The 18133-nt window shown below is 34.0% G+C and overlaps 1 protein-coding gene across 1 annotated transcript in view; it reads right to left on the minus strand.

Annotated features, from left to right (window-relative positions):
* The window catches only part of SGCZ (sarcoglycan zeta), a 1066277-nt gene that overhangs the window by 17596 nt on the left and 1030548 nt on the right, over positions 1-18133 (minus strand). The window contains exon 6 of the mRNA XM_005606355.4: positions 3144-3216. Within this exon, the coding sequence (XP_005606412.2) occupies positions 3144-3216 (73 nt within the window). The remainder of the gene's footprint in view (positions 1-3143; positions 3217-18133) is intronic.

Raw genomic sequence — 18133 nt, forward strand, 5'->3', positions numbered from 1 at the left:
AAATTATATTCAAACAAGAATGGAAATGATGAAAAGACGCCAACTATATCATTAAATATTAACTCATTTTAATGACTCCGAGTCCAGGTTCTTGTCTTATTCTTGGAACAGTTAATGGAACTCAGACCCAAACAATCTTTGAGCAATGGGCATTATATAATGGATTTCCTCACTTCTCACCATCAAGTGCACAAACTCTTTTGAACTGTAATAATTTAGCTGTATATTAATTTAAGAAATATAAACGGGAAGAACATTCGTACTTGGGCTATTCCAGGCAAATATACTATCGTGTCCTTACTGACTTTTCAAGATACATTTTTCAGTCTTTTAACACATAGGTCCCTACAAAAATAGTATCAGCTTATATAAGAAATCACAGAAGATCTACCCAAGTAGGTTTAAAATGCACGTGAAAACTGGCACAGAACTTGGCAATAATCAGCATTCATCAAACACCTGTTGAATAAATAAATTACAGAAATCTACATTTCCACACCAAAATATTACTATATTGTATAATAAACTTTTTGAAATGTTCCCTTCTAAAGTCTTTCATTCTTGGCAAAAACAAAATCAAAGACAATATGGCTATTTATTCCCTAAATTATCATTTTATTTACTTGGCGAACCAATCCCGCCTTGGTGATTAGAATTAGGTGTCGACTAAGAGGATTTCCTATTGCCCTGAAAGGGAAATTGTCAGCAAGATTGTAAACATCTTCTCAGACACTCTGCTTTTAATCTTCAGCACACAAATGAATAATTGAATACTCCCATCATTACTGTGCTTGCTTCTGTTTCAATTTTGGAATTTAGATCACTAACACTCATCTTGGGGGTTGCCAATCTGCTTTTAGCACTAGCAGATAAGCCTAGCTTAACTCAATGTTTAAATAATTGATGAATAATTAGAAAATAAAACCAGCAACACTCTGTACTAATTATAATTTAATTCACATTCACACTTATGAATTTTGAGACATGTCGGCAAGGTAATTAAAATAGCAGTTGGTTTCTATTCCTCCTTTGGCAATAGACTTTCATAATGAAAAACATAAAATGAGTACGCAATTACTAAAACATTGGAAGTAAAAAATGTTTTTTTAGAACTTAGTACTTTAGAAAATTGTTATGGAAAGAATCACTAAACTCTTGAGATCTGTAGTAAAACACAGCTGAAAAACAATTGGAATCAATGTTAGTCACATGTGTCTTAGCAACACAGTAACAACTGCTGCCATGTAGTTGTATTACAAGCATTTAATTAGTGTCTTCGATATACAGTTTTGCTGTTTCAGTAATTTAAATTAACAAATATTTATCAGATATTATTATATGTGAGATACAGTGCTGGCTGCTATGGCACTAAAGACGAGCAACGAAGATGCAGAGCCTATAAATGGAACATACAACCTTGTTGTGTGGAGAGGGATAAAATAACCAATTACACAGAAAATCTAAATTCCTAATTAAGATAAGAGCCATAAATCAAGGCTATAACACACCAAAACCCTGTTTCTACATATTCTTCAACTCTCTCACATCCTTGAGGTTTTGGCACAAAGTAAGTAATTATTACTTTTGTCATAAAATGCCTTGATCACACGAAGAGGGCCCCCTTCTGTTACTGTTGACTAGCTTGTTTGAATCTTGGTTACTCAACTAGTGCGAAACTGAGTTCTTTAGGAAATTTTGTCACAGACTATAAAGGTCTACAAAATTTACTGTTGTGAATGTATAGCTTTATTTTTGCATTACAAAATTTCAACTTTATTTTTCTATTGTCATTTGAGCATTTTTTCCACTCATCCAAATGGAAAGGGCTGAACTTGATCCTCATGAAATAAAATGTTTTTTTACTTAATATTCTTATTATGTTTTCCAAGACAAAGACTCTATCTCTATGGCTGATATGTTCATCCAACTTTAAAAGTGATTTTTACATGTGATTTATTACTTTTTAATATCATTATTGTTGTCTTTTTTCAATACCATAGCAAATGCATTTTAGAATGTAATTTATCTATCAGAAAATAATAATGTTAAGCATCTTTGTGTATTGACATATAACATTGTATTAGTTTAAAGTGTACAACTTGGGCCAGCCCGGTGGCGCAGCGGTTAAGTGTGCACGTTCCACTTCAGTGGCCTGGGGTTCCCCAGTTAGGATCCTGGGTGCAGACATGGCACCACTTGGCATGCCATGCTGTGGTAGGAGTCCCACATATAAAGTAGAGGAAGGTGGGCCAGGTATTAGCTCAGGGCCAGTCTTTCTCAGCAGAAAGAGGAGGATTGGCAGCAGTTAGCTCAGGGCTAATCTTCCTCAATAAATAAGTAAATAAATAAAGTGTAAAACATAATGATTTGATATACATATATATTGCAAAATGATTACCACAACAAGCTATATAATACATCTTTAATCTATTAATTTAATTTATTATTGAATTAAGAACATCCATAGATCAGTTACTAGATTTTAGTATTTCAACTTTTATCAACAGTTACCATGACTGTCCTGGAGAGAATTCCCTACAATGTTGTCATGTCATAATCTTCTGGGTAGAGAGGGCTTTTACATATAACAGTGTCTCTTAGAAATAATACAAGGTCAAAAACCAGCTTATTCCATTGGAAATACTAGATTGAGAAATCTGTCATAGGGCCATTAAGTTCTGCCTTTGTCTGATTACTATTTACATTTGCTTCCGCATTTCCCTTTATGTAACACTCCCTGACCATTTATAGCTTTCTCCAACTCTCTGCCTCCCCTTTCTTTATGCCTTTCTGTACATATATTTCATTGTCTATGTCAGATTTACCGGAATCCCTATTTTTATCAATCTTCCTCTCACCTTCCTCGATAACTGCTTTTCCTTTCTTTTTCCACACTCCTCCTGCCTGATATATTTATTTTTGTATTAATTATATGTTTATTGGGGAAAAAATATACAGAAGGTTAGAATAATAGCTCACACTTTCTTACCCTCAATCAAATACTTGACTCTATTTACTATGTAGGCAGGCAATGACAATTCTTTATACAAGTATGTAGCACATTTTCTATTTTAATTCTTTATATATCAAAGACAATCAACAGTGATGGAAACTATGACACAGGTGTAAGAGCCAGGACTTACCTGAGGTCTTGGGAAGGTTCTGCTCTGATGTGAGGTGTTTCGACAGAGTGCCCGAACACTGCTCCTTCGGTGCCTGGGGGTGACAGAATCCAGTAGTCAGTAAGAGCAAGTAGACAGACACATTGGTTTTCATTTCTATTTTATGCATCAAATATTCTTCCCAAAAGGGGACAATTGGAAACAGCAGTACAGAAAATGAAAGAGAAAAACTGAAAAAAGCATTTAAGGTAGGAAAGAGCCAAGGAAGGTATATCTAAATGTCACCATGTTGACTGTTTTTAAGATGATCTTATTTCAAAATACAGACTGAGTGAGAATTTTCACCCCCTGATCAAAGAACAAAGACCCATCTCCTTCCCCTTTCTTATTTCCCATTGAATCTGAGGGAAGGACCGGTCACAATACTCAGTTCTGTCTTTCTACAAACAGTTGAGTATGAATGAAAACATGGAAGGCGAGTTCCATGTGGTTTATTATTAAATATTTGAAGCCATAGTTCTCATAGGGCATTTAGCAATTCTCCCACAGACAGCTCCACCTTTGATCACGGTGAGCACTGAATGGCAGAGAATAGTGCACATTACTTTGACCTTCTTGGAATTAAAGTCCTATCTAAAACCATGAACTGATGGAATTCATTTCATTAGAGTTCACTTCATATGGGTTCATAGTTAGCCGGCGAGTTGATGCATGCTAACACTTTCCTCAGGCAATTGAATGATACTCTACCTAAACTTTCATGTTTTGACTCCATCTGATTTTTCAGGATCCCAGAGCTTTTCCGTAATTTAACTGAGCAAAATAGAATGATTTCCTTTTCAAAAATTAAACGCAAAAAAAGATTTTTTAAAGAAGATGATGATGACAAAACCTCTTGTTTTCTTTTGTAATTTTACATAAATGTTTAGATTATTGTCTTCAGAATAAACTTTATTTTCTTATGGTTTAATCTTCAAACATCTTGATGTTAGAATGTCATGCCTGCTCCATCAGTGGCCTCAACACTAGCTTAATAAGCAATGCAAGAAATACAAATTTTAAACATATGAAATGAAGATGCTTCTGCTTATTGGGAAGAACAATATAAAACATATTGATTAAACAAGGAATGAAGACACCGCCACTAGGAAATTAGAGCTAACATTTAAATTCCTAAAATATAAGTGATTATATTAATGAAATTTAGTAAAACCACCAGACGACTCCTGTAAATAAAACAGAAATGCAGAGCTTGATCTTGAACCACAGAAGAGATTTTTTCAGACTGTAGCATGGTTTCATCTATATTATCATTCTAAGAGTAAATCTACAAGGTTCTGCTGCAATAAATTCCTAACATTACAGATTTCAGTTTATAAGCTAAAAGCTATTGGCATTTGTGAACCTCTTATTGGGTTTTACTACTTTTTGGGATTTTTTCGTTTTTTTGTTTTTAAGAGGCTCTGTAGGCATATATTATTATATCAGCTGACTAATAGAGTAATTATTTCTTTAAGGAGTTTACTCTGTTGATATTTTGTAAGGTATTTTATTTCTGCGAGTAAAAAATTCTTAGAGAAAGGTCTTTGAAAATAAAGTAACAGTTTTAGATTAAACTCTAATTTTGTGATTCTGTTGGGTGGCATTTCAAACAACATGCCAAGGTATAAATTTTCATACCTCAAAGAGAAACTCCTTTGGCATTTTAAAATAAGATATAACTTCCAGAAAGGATAGTTATCCATGTACAAAGTTCAAAAATTAATTCCCACTATTCTATGATTTTGAAAACTTTCCAGACAAGATGGCAGAAATATGAAAAACAGTAGCAATATTTATTTTCAAACACAGAAGGACACACATAGTAACTTAACACAGAATATACCAATGAAAGTGAAGGTGGAAGGTTTCCAAAAGTTTAAGTTTCGAATGAGGATTAAAAACTGACTATGGTCTCAACTCCAAGTATCGATATAGAAAATTATTAGCGATTTTTTAAGAAAAGATTCTTGAAGAAATAAATGTATAATCATATACCTAAGGGGCTAAATGGAAAACTGAATAAAATAACATAAATAATTAACTAACTGCAGGCCTCCAGATAATGACAAAATTATGTTAATTCTCTCTGCTTTTGTCCCAGAATGAGTCAAAGGGGCAACAATTAACAACTAACAACGATAATCTTCAAAGAAATCAGTGAGGGAGGGTAAATGGCATGTGAGACAGGCACAGACTCTCACAGCGTAAAAATCAAAAGTGAAATATATATTTCCTGCGAATAGGGAATTTTTACTATTAGTAGGGTTGCCAGACTTAGTAATTAAAAATATAGAATGCCAAATTAATTTTGAATTTCAAGTAAACATGAAATAATTTTTTAGTATAAGTATGCAATACTTGCAGGGGACATACTTATACGAAAATTGATTTGCTGTTTATCTGAAATTCAAAATTAACTGGGCATGATGTATTTCACTCGATAACCCTAACCATTAGGCAACACTCACTTGGTACCAAGAGTACAGATCTAGTTCATCCTCATTCCAGGCAAAGAAAGAGTATGTGATGAATTCTCACATTGTAAGCTATGGAAACCAGGGAAACCAAAAAACAGGAGAGACAGAAAAGGGACAAAAGGAAGATCACACATACCTTTCTTAATATGTAGATTTAAACTTGTTGAACAAACATTTATTGTTTATTACTGTTGTAAGGGTCTACTCAAAAGGGTCCAACGTCCAATTCTGCTTGGTTGTATAGATGCTAAAGGATATTTCAGATAAATTAAAGTGACGATGATGTTTTAAGATTTAGGGAAAATATAGACTGTGGACTATTGTATTGGTCAGGAAAAATTAGGCAGCTAACTTCAGGGTCAAGAAATAGTGGATCCCATTCATATGATAATTTCTAGCTTCAAAACAAAAGAATAAGATTGGCATAGTCTGTATTGCTGGAAAGGAGAAAGTACACATGGATTGTAGTCCTACTTTATGTTTAAAGACAGTTTAAGACGTAAGCTAGGATGCTACTCTTTTACAAATGCCTACCACAAAATGCCATCCCCCCTAAAAATGAAAAAAATCCTTAAAATTAAATCCACATATCCCTCCCAATGGGAATATCTACACTCTAAATGCTATACTTTAAACTACTTATTATTAATTCATTGGCCTCCATATATCCTTAGCGAAGCCATTTGCTCCAGAACAGGCAGCACAAGAAAAAAAAAAAAAAATCTGGTATTTTCAGGGTCTTCCTCAACTTCATAGTAACTGGAAAAAAAAATGCTTGAAAGGGAGCATCTCTCCAGCCACCAGCTTCATGAACTCTACAGCAGTTAATTTCACATGAAATTTTAAGGGGTTGTTGAGTTTGTGTGGTAGGGCTTGTGATCAGTAACACACATAGAAGCAAAGCAAGGACACCTGTATGCTCTGAAATATTAGTTTTATATAAATTATCTCATTTTCTCCTCACAGACACTTTTCATATAAATAGATAATATATTGTTTATACTTGAAAAATGAGGAAGCTCTAATCAGAGAAATTTGATGCGGCTAGGTTTTCTTATGTATATATATATATACCTTCAGGTTTTCTTACGTATACACTATGCACTTTTAAGTTGGCAGACTTAGGAAGCAACCCCAGTTCCTTCATCCCTACCTAAGTGACCTGGAGGAAGTTATTTAATCTCTCCAAACTTCAATTTCCATAGGTATAAATAAAAATAGTAATACCAACCTTACATTTTGGGTTAGATTTTTCTTAAATAGGATATAAATGTACCTGGTCCATTGTAAGAATTCAGTATTCCTTAATTCCTTCTACCATTTTTGTTTATGAAAATCATACACAGAAGATGTACAGATTGTGTCTATTGAGTTAACGGTCTAACATGAGTCCACTCATTAATACATGAAATCTAGTCCCAAAATGTCAGAGCTTCAAGTTACATAGTCTCACACTGAATTTTGAAATCTGAAATGTAGACACCGTAAAAAGATTCTTAAATGTTAAATAGTTAGTGCATTTTATTAATCAAAACTCTATTCAGTAAATCAAGCAATTCTTTAATGCAGCTGCCTAGGTCACAGATAAAATCAATCAAGGCTCAAATAAATTCTGAGAAAGAAGTTTCTTCTAAATAAAATTGATGACTGGCATAATCTCACTTTCTTTTTTTCTTTTTTTTTTTTTGAGGAAGATTAACCCTGAGCTAACATCTGCCACCAATCTTCCTCTTTTTGCTGAGGAATATTGGCCCTGAGTTAACATCTGTGCCCACTTTCCTCTACTGTATATGTAGGATGCCTGCTACAGCATAGTTGGATAAGCAGTGCATAGGTCCATGCCTGGGATCCGAACTGGGGAACCCCAGGCCACTGAAGCAGAGCGCGTGAACTTAACTGCAATGCCACCAGGCCTGCCCCTAATCCCACTTTTAGTTGAGTTTCATCCTATGTTTAAAAACTGAGGAAAAATGAAAACAAAAATGCATAGTAGAGCCTTTACTAGTTAAAATGGATGCCTGTGATTTTTCCGTATTTTAGACTTAGTAGTTCTCTGTGCAGGATATAATGGAAGTGCAGCATTTGAATAACTGGAGTAGGTGAAACAGTCATTAACTCTACCAGAGTTTTAGTTTCATTTTAAAAAATCAAAGAGAAAGTTAAGAAAAGAGTAGTACAGGACACCATTCCTTGGACTATTTCTCTTCTCAGTGCGAAATCTTAGTCCCTGAATTGATGAGAAGTCCAACCTAGCAGTTAGCTCTAAAAACTTAAGAGGGAAGAATTTGAGTAATGATAGTCACACCACCTCCCATATCCAATCCACGGGGTTGCTAGGAGACTTAAACATCAAAAATTTTAATTAACCTTAGACAGCACTTAAATTCCTAAACTGGAATAGAGCTGGAGTCCAGGGTGAAGTCATCTAGATGACGGGAGCACAAATATTCTTATTTATTCATTATCTTCAAGTTTGATCCTGTTCTATGGAATAATAAAATTCTTTGATTAGTTAAATTGAAAGGCACTTTATAAATTACAAATCTTTTTTTATTCAATTTGAGATCAGAGGCCTTTTTCACTTCTATAGTTCTGCTTCCTGGCACCTGATCTGTTATAATACAGACATCATTAATATGTCTGTCTGAAGTTGTTGAATAAATAAATGTCTTCGTTGCCTGCAAGTGAGATGAAGAACATAGCGGCAGAATGCTGCCTAGGAAGAGAGCAGTCTTTGCTGGGCCCTCAGTATATGCTGCCACAAAGGGCTTCAAAGCAGGAAGATAGGGCCTGGCAGAGAATGCTTGCTGCTCTGGAGAGCCAGAAAGAAGAAGAAAAAAGAGAGAAGTCAGATGGATGGGAAACAAAGGAACTGAGAACAGTGGGGACACCTCACATTGTGGGAAAGGAGGCCAGAGAGGAGTAGATACATCTAAATCCTATTTTGAAGTTACTTGTCCTGATGTTTTCCAAATGAGATCTCCTCCCGCCTTCAGTTTTACAATAAAATCTACCATGATCATTTACATTTTTTGAGGTTTTCTTTTTTGGGAGTGGGACAAACAAGAGAGTGAGTTTTACAACCTGATCAATAAAGGACAGAAGAGATGCAGGAGAGGAATACAGGCCCACAAGGCTAAGGAGGTTAAGAGAACGTGATATCTATCCCCCTGCCCTCTGCCCATGACAATTCATGGGAACCTTAGGCAGCGTTTTAAATTCCTTCACTAGCATAGGGATGAAGTCCAGGGCAAATTCATCTAGATCTCAAGGGCCAGAAAGATTCCTATTTATACATTATCTTCAAATTTGAACCTACGCTACAGAATATTTCAAATTATGTGGAAGCTTCACAACTTGCTTTCTTTTTTCTTTAGTTGTATATCTTCCCTCCCAAATCTAAATTGGTAAAGTCAAAGATTGGACAGAGAACAGTTTCATTCTATTCCCAGATCTACTTCTAATTCATTCTTTGATCTTTGACAAGTACATAAAACCCTCTGGTTGTTATTTGTAAAGTTAGGCTCTGAATAGCATGCTCTCTAAGGTACATTCAGTTGCTAACACTCACAGTCATATGATTTTTTTTTTCAAACATGTCAAAACACATATACGATACATCTTCTCATTTCTCCTTAAATGCAAGTGGAAATGAGTTTGTCCCTACAAATCCAAATCGACAAAAAAATCATTTGGGGGAAGGGATGGAGTAATCATATTGGCAAAAGTAAATTGTGTCATTTCCTTTACTCCCTTAAAAAGAGTTCTCAATCCTGAAAGCATCATTACCCTTTAAAAGAAGAAATGTCAACCCATTTCAACTTACAATATATCTCCTACTTGTGTTATTTTAATAATCTAAATGATGTTCTTACTTCCGGTTAATTCCACAAAATACAACCTATACATTGCCAGATTGATCTTACCAAACCTACTGATACCTCACCTATACAAAGAGCTGTAGTTATTTTTTTCGATACAGCTTTTGCCCAGCATTCAAGACATCTGTAATTTGACCCTATGCATCTGCTCAGACTTGTTTTCCTCTACTCACCTATGAAATCTCGTTCCTAATTTTCCCACCTGTTAAGGTAAATGTAATTTGTTCATTCTCTGAACATGTTTATGGCTTGCTACTTGTAACACTGGAACCTATCACATCTATTCCGAAATTTTACATTTTAAATTATACGTGCGGCTCCCTTTCTAGGCTAAAAATAAAAATCAAAAACATATTCCTTATTTCCCACTGAATCCTTGTGCACAACATGGTGTTCTATATATATGAGATAACTAATAAATACTGATAAGGATCAATATTTCAAGGGCCTTCTCCTTGAAAGCTTTTATTTCCTGTTTTTAGTGCTAGCTTGATTAATGGTACAATCATTTCCTAAAAACTCAACTCAGAAATTGAAGTGAGATACACTTTCTTGTTCAACTTCCTTATTAGTTTACTTCTCTCCACAGCTTCAACATCACTTTTAATTCCTTCCAATTATTCCTCCATACTAGTACGAAGTAATATTCTAAAACACAAAGCTGACTGTGTGATTCTCACTTAAAAGTGGTTCTGGAATCCAATCGCCTCTAGAAGTCAAGCCCAAATTCCTTAGTAGGACTTACCTCTTAACAGTTCTGATTTTACATTTCAGTGACAATAAAACTTGCAGATTTTGAAGTGTTTATGGACTGTCATGAGTACTAGTTCTTTCCAACCTACCTTCAACCCCCCTTCCCTTTGATGGTGAGCTCTAAATTCTTCAGGATCTCATTCCAGATTATTTTCTCTGTGAAACATTTTCTGTATCCTTTCTTCTCTTCCTCCCTCTGTTCAGCTTCCCCAATTCCTTGTGAAAATTACTGGTATAGCATTTATCACATTGCTTTGCAATTTGCTTTAAATTCTTACCCAGTAACTTATGAGTTCCTTGAATTCAAAGAGTTTGTCTTAATCGATTTTGTACAGTTAGTATTGATCTTGGATTCTGATATAGTTAAGCATTAATAAATGAAACAAAAAATGGAAATGAAAGAATTAATAAAAGCATGAATAAATGAAAAATTATTCTATTTTATAATTTATATGTAAAACATGCCAAGTTTCTGTTTCCTAGTGTATTTCTTTGTTTCATCCTTCAACACAAATCAGATTATTAATATCCTGAGGTGATGATCTGAATTTATTGAAACTATTATTATGAGCTTAGCCAATGTTAGTTTTTCTCGTAACACAGGGAAACAATATGTATTCCTAAATTGTCTTTCTGATGCGAACGAAAAAAAATCATGTTGCTCATTTGAGACTAGAGAATAAGCTGCCAAGATTTCTGAAAATAAATTATGTCAAAATCTGGTTTTACTTTGCAGTCAGCATTTTTCATAATTTTAAAAATATCTCAAGGCATTTACTCTCAGATGTCCTCTCTTCCCCTTCTACAGGTTTTCAGATGAAAAAAAGAGGTGATGAAAAAGTTACTTAGTGATAAGATGGAAAATGCATTCGAATAAAATTATTTTCTTCATGATGAAGCATACTTAAAAAATAAATGATTTGCCACTAATAAAGAAAGTTAGACTTAAATATATCAGGACTGGAAATAACATAGAGACCCTTGTTGCCCATATTTTATACCCTTCAAGTAGCTTGTATTTTACTAGCATTTATTTCTCTGATTTTTTTGGGGGAAAAAGCTCTTCATTAGCTAATTCTTTCCATTCTGTTTAATGAAGCAAAAATAATTGAAATTTAAAAGTATGTATGAAGAAAACAGAAGAGAAAATAAAATAAACTATTTTCAAATTGAACAAATATGTGATTTGATGGAAACTACATCTAAGAAAAACGTATAGAAATAACCTCTCTTTCAAATTCCTGCCTCCAAAGAAATATACTACAATAGTCAAGCAGAGCTTTCCTCATTCCATCTTTGGAAATGTATTTTCAGGAAATAAATAATTTCAAGCTCCGTAATTACTAACTTTGTCATTTTGCCCTTTAATAATCACTGAAGAAATGAGAAGCAATATACACTTGAGGCCTTTAGAAAGTCCTAAATGAAAAAGTGTCACCAAGAACATATCTTTAGTGAACGTAATCATACGATTCCATCGTTACAGGTTTATTAAAAAGCACTAATGTTTGAAGCAATTTATCACTACATTGTAAACGTTTTAACAGAAATTGAAATAGAAAAGTATGAAATAAGCTGATAACAAATGAACAACCTATACTGTTATTTGTTATTACTTTTTTTGTAAAAGATTTCATAAAAGATTAGCTCATGATGAGATTTAGAAAATTAATAAGACCAGATCTCTAGGTGAATTATCTTTTTACCATGCTTAAATAGTCTTTGTAAGCTTGGAAAACACTTAATCGGGTAATATATTCTGTTTTGAGCTTTGGACATTTTCACTGCCACCCGGATGTTGTAGCTAATACAAGTTCTGCTTCTTTAGGTCACAGTCATTGGTGTGCATGCACATTTTCTGTATAACTCTTTCCTCTATGAACTCAGTCATTAATCAATCTATTCGCAATTTCAATTTCTCTGATCCTTGTGGACACTCATTTCTCTAAAAAATCTACTGTCAGTTGCACCATAAACTCAGGTCCCTTTGGGAAAAAAATCCTACCTTTTTAGTCCTACCGTTTCGTCGTCTTTTATTCTTCAGGTCCTTCGCCCCTATTTCGATCAATTTCTAAAGAGAAGTAAGATGGACTTTCTATTGCTGTTAGTCATAGGCAGAAAGATTTTGTTTCCAACTGGCACACTGCACCGATTATTGCCAAGTGGAATGCCCAAGGCTAATCACTCAACTCAGGAGCACTTTTCTTTCTTAATGTTCACCCCACTCCAGGACTTTTGATGCATTGCCATTTTGATATGAAGTGATTTCTATGGAAAATAATCATCACTAGAGAAGTTATCCAAAAGAAATGGTACCTGATTTTCTTCAACAGGTTCAGATATTACATTTGTTTGTGGATTTATTTGAAACTTCTGAAACAAGTAGAAACTTGCGTGTTCAAAATATGCTAAGTCTATAAATAGCTTTATGGGTCTGAGTTTCACGGTTGATCTATACAAGTTGACATGTGAACACAGCTAGGACTTTAACCTGGTATCTCATTAAACACAATTTAGTTAGACCTTCCTTCTTATCTCAAGATATCTAAGTGATTCTAAAACATCAAAGATTCACCTGTCATTTTTGGAGTGTCTCTGCAGATGTAGACAAAGTTAGAATCTGGAGTCTTTATATAAGCAACTTGCCTTAATATGTATGTTTTCACTCATTTAGAAATAACTGAGTTTTATAAAAATTCAGATGAAAAATGGAAGACTTAAAAGCCTATCCTCTAATAACAGGACAGTGTGACATACATAGATATAGCCCAAGTGAACAGCCAGGCACACAGACATCAGACAGCACTTGTTAATGCCAAAATAAATTCCCTTCATCCTTTTGTTTCTATGCAACATTTTTTTTTTTTTTTACCTCTTGCTGTTCCAGATTACTCCTGTGCATTTTTTATCATTTGCTGTATAATTCATTGTGTGCCAGTAGGTAAACAAAGAGAGTTCCATTTGTGTTTGTTTCTACCCACAAGAGGACTGGTAACATTGCTTTTAATTAATCTAAAGAAATAGCAGGTTTTCAGCAAAACTAACCCTGTTTTCCTCTATAATGAAGTTTCTCCACCAAGAACACTCACCACATTCTCAGCTGTGAGGGCCATGAATACTTTTCCATTATATTTAGAGAAATCCAAGCAGAGTAAGCCATTACAGCTTTATGCAAATCATAACCAGTCTAAGCATCCACAGTTTTCAGGCAAGTCCAGGGATCTTCAAAACACTTGAGCTATTGTGTCATCGTGTATTTTATACGTGTGGTCGTTGAAGATGGCGGCCCGCTGAGTTACAAAAATAATGCTTCCAAGTCCAGTGTTTAGCACCAGACCTTTTGATATAAATAGGCCTGTGCTCATAAATCACGGGTAATGTACAACAGAATAATCTTGATCTGTGCTTTCACATTTCTGGAATCTTCTGTTATACTTAGCAAATATCTCACCATGGATAGGTTAAGAAGATATGCAATATTTTTAATATAAAGCGCTCATTTTTAGGGAAGTAAAAATGCAGATATATGAAAAGAATATTGTTTGGAGGAAAAAGAAACAAAATTCTCATACTGCACATAAAATATTCTACATAGATATTTTCTACATAGAAAACCCAGAAGAACCTATAGAAAATTTAGTAAAATTAATGAGAATTGCGTTGACTTAAAATTAAATAAATGTTCTGTAAGTTCTTTATAGAATGAATTGTTAAATTTAATCAAAAAACATTTATGTAATTTTAAACATAAGGGGAGTATATTGTGATCAAAAATAATAAGCTCGTGATCTAAAGGAGTTAATTTTCTCCCAAATCTTGAATAGACTTACTGTAATCTCAGATAATCAACAATATTTTAATGGAAGCTGACAAGTCAATTCTAAACTTATTTGGAAGAGTATAATAATGCAATTCTGAATCTTCTTAAAAAATTCAAGTGGGCCAATTTTGTCTACCAGATAATAAGACTTACTATAAAGTTCTAGTTACTAAGTTAGTGTGGCTGTAGTAGAAATAGAGAAATAGGCCATGGGAGTGAAAGAAGGCACCAGAAATAGACCAAAAGACTTACTTCTATATGGAAACTTGAGTAATGACAGACATTATTGAATATGGATGGAGAAATAAGTAACTATTCAATAAATGACGCTAGGATAATTGTTTACACATATGGGAAAAATCAAACTGTATTTGCCACCATAGGCAAAAATCAATTTCAGCTGGATTAAAAATGTGGTGGGTAAAATTATCAAATGTGCAGATGGCAATATAGGAGAAGATCTTTTTGACATCAGATTAGAGAAGAATTTCTCATATAGCAAAGAAAAAAATGATAAATTTGATACACTGGAATGAAAATCTCTGCTCAACAAAATACACCATAAGAAAGTAAAAGACAAACATTGACCTTGGAGAAGATATTTGCAACATGTATATGACAAAGACTGATTTCCAAACAGACAAAAAACTCTTAAAAGTAGTAAGAAAAAGATGAATAAATCAATAGAAAATGACTAAGAACTTGAAGAGACATTTCACAGAAAAAAGGGTGATGAATAGCCAGTAACCAGCTGAAAAACAAAACAAAAAAGCTCAATTCATTAGTAATCAAAATAAAGCAATTTAAAACTGCCATGGAGTACCAAGTTAAACTCTCTGGTCTTGCAGAAACTTAAAAGTGAAAAATATATTTCTAATGAGAAGGTAAGGGTAAATTCTTAAGATAAAAATATATATACAAAGCTGAAAGAAAATAATTGATAAATTTTACTATATTAAAATAAAATTTTTCTTAGCAATAAAAGGTACCATGAATAAAGTTAAAAACAAAAAATATATACACATGGTCTATAGCACATGTTACTGACAAACAATACCATCCAGAAAATGTAGGGAATCCTACAGATCAATAAGAAAATAATAAACAACTCATTAAAAAGAAAAAGTCAAAACATGTGAATGAGTAATTCACACAAAAGGAAATCTGGATCGTCAGTACACAGTTAAAAAAACAAAAGCTCCACATCCCTATTATTTAGGGCATTATACATGAAAACACAAAAGAGATGCAATTTTATGCGAATCTTTTCTAGTGATCAGGATATGAGAAAAGTTAACCTGTCATGTTGGTTTGTATTGTCTTCACGGCTGAGATTAAGTGCTATTCACTATTTTCAACTTTAGGTCACAGCAAATGGATGCCATTATGTGGGTGTTTGGAAAATGACTAAAGTATTTGTCGAACTTATAAAAAGGGCATTTTTCTCCAAAGAAACCACTTTATTTTTGAAGTAGACAATTGTTTATTTTAGACAGCTGTTTTAAATTGACATGTTGTGTCTTATCAAATTTCCATGCTTGTTTCAAATTATGAAGATTTTGTTTTCTATTGTTGTTCAAGTAATAAAATCCTACGTGAAACAAGAAAATAGAAATCAGGTTCAAAGTTCGATAATTTAAAATTTTCTATTCTGTTAAATTATTGTGTGGCAATGTTTATTTTGTCAGTTCACTACACAAAGTATCAGAAAGTATATCAATGTTTTATTAGAGTAACGTTAGATGGGACACATGATATAATAGAAAACTTGAGTTCTAGGGCAATTTGTTGTCTGTAGTAATGTGGCATTGAATAAGTCATTTAGTTATTTAGACTCTGAATTTTCTTATATGTAAATTAAAAACTATGTTGCCTCTCTTCCTCACAGGACTTTGTAAAATAAAAAGAAAAGATTGCTATTTATATCTATATCTATCTTCTATCATATATATACTTATATTAGAGTATAATGTGTACTTCACAATTGCTTAGTATTAGTGGTACGTGTAAAGTCAGTTTAAAAGACTTAGTGATGTATGGTTCAGGGATACACGAATTCTCATTTGTCACTGATAAGGGAACATTTAACGGATATCTGCTGAGGTCCTCATACTTTGAATACACAATTCAATTTCAAGGAATTTACCCTAAAGAGATAGTTATTTACGTGCATAAAGATATAGCTACAAGGAAGTTGATGACAGCCCTGTATAGGTTCATTGGATATGGTCCAAATGTCCAACAATGGGAACGACTTAGTAAACTATTGTGGTTCAACAAAGTGGAAATCTTTTAACCATCTAAAATGTGATAAAACACTACTGAATGTCATGAATAAAAAAGAATATTAAATATCGTAAGATATGCTTAAGTATCTATGTTCTTCCAGAGTCTCTTATAAAATCTTCACTGATCAAAAATTCGATTTGGCAGCCTTTTTTTCAAGTTGTAGTCACCTTCATTTCCTCTTCTTTTGTTTTTAGGCTCTTTTCTTTCTCCTTCACCTCATTAGAAACTCATACTTATTCCTTAATGTGCAAAGAAATTTAGGAAACATTGTCTCATCTTTGTTTGTTTTTTGCTGAGGAAGATTTCACCCTGAGCTAAGATGCTCTGCCAATCTTCCTCTTTTTGTGTGTGAGCCACCACCACAGCATGGCCACTGAGAGATAAATGGTGTAGGTCCACACACGGAAACCGAATATGGGCCACTAAAGTTTGGAGCATGTGGAACTTAACCACTAGGGCACCAGGCCTGGCCCAACCTTAGTCCATCTTAAAAATTTCTACTTTAATACATAAAGTAGCTTTTAAAGGTATTTGCCTAAAAAGTGAACCAGCAACCTCAACAAAATGTACACAATTCTTCTTAAAAGGTAGTAGTATCTCAATTTGATGTCATCTTAAACAGAAGTGTTTGGTGATCTCCTTTAGAGACAAAATGACTCTTTAAGTTAATGTTGTTTAAATATAAATGAGACTGTCTTCAGAGGTTATGAGATTTCTGTCACTAAGTGTCGAAAGGGAGAATAACCACATCACAAAGATACAGTAAAGAAGATTCAAATTTGGTTGGAAGTTTGGAATAATTTAAACTTTAGATAATTTTTAAAGCTGAGGTTCCATGCATTTATGCTACCTCTCATGCAATAAAGGAGTGATGAGTAAATAGACTGCTTGCCAACAGCTTATTCTGATCTGCTTGCTTTAAAGACCAAAACAGCCAGGATAATTATCAATAATTACCAACTAATAATTAACATGATTTCTCAGTCATAAACTTAAAAGAGGCCATGCACTGAAACAGAAGGTATTTGCCAGTTTGGTGTGGGTTTTGTATTTGTATGTGGGAAAAGGAGTGATGTTAAAAGACTCATGGGTAAGTCAGAAACTGATCTATAAATGAGCATTGTACTTAATATAGAGAGATTGGTAACAATGATATTGTCACTTAACTATCCTTAAACATCTTCCTTTCTAATTTTCTATGCATGTCACAGGACATTAATATGTAGCTCATGTGCAGAGCCATGATCAACACCCATATATTTTATTTTCAGAACAAAATGGGCAAATTTCCTTGGCTTACTGATTTCAGCCACAGATGTAAGGATTGTCCCAGGGCTCCTCAGACTCCTATTCACTACGTCCCGCCTCTGGTGTGCGCTGAGTACCACTCTGCTTCTCAGAGCCCAGGAAGCGTGTTCACACAAGCAGCACCCGAGAGTCAACCCTGAATGCCAGGTCAGGCCCTTCAGACAGGGGTTGAGTTAACGCCCTGAGGCTACCTCTCAACCAATGCCGAAAGAGCTGATGAATAAATGCACTGGTCTTGTGTTTGTCACTTGGGCAGTTAGGAAGAGGCAACTTGGAAATTCTTTTTTACTTTGGCCACATTTTGAAGAGGAAAATACTTTGCCCTAATTTCAAGTCATTTGTATAGTGTTCTCTCATACATAGTGTAGGGGAGGAGGACATTTCCTCTCCCCAAAAGGGGGGTTCGTCTGGCCGGAGAACAAATTAAATTCACATGAGACA

This window comes from Equus caballus, chromosome 27 (genome assembly GCF_041296265.1).
Source record: "Equus caballus isolate H_3958 breed thoroughbred chromosome 27, TB-T2T, whole genome shotgun sequence".
Classification (NCBI taxonomy): Eukaryota; Metazoa; Chordata; class Mammalia; order Perissodactyla; family Equidae; genus Equus; species Equus caballus.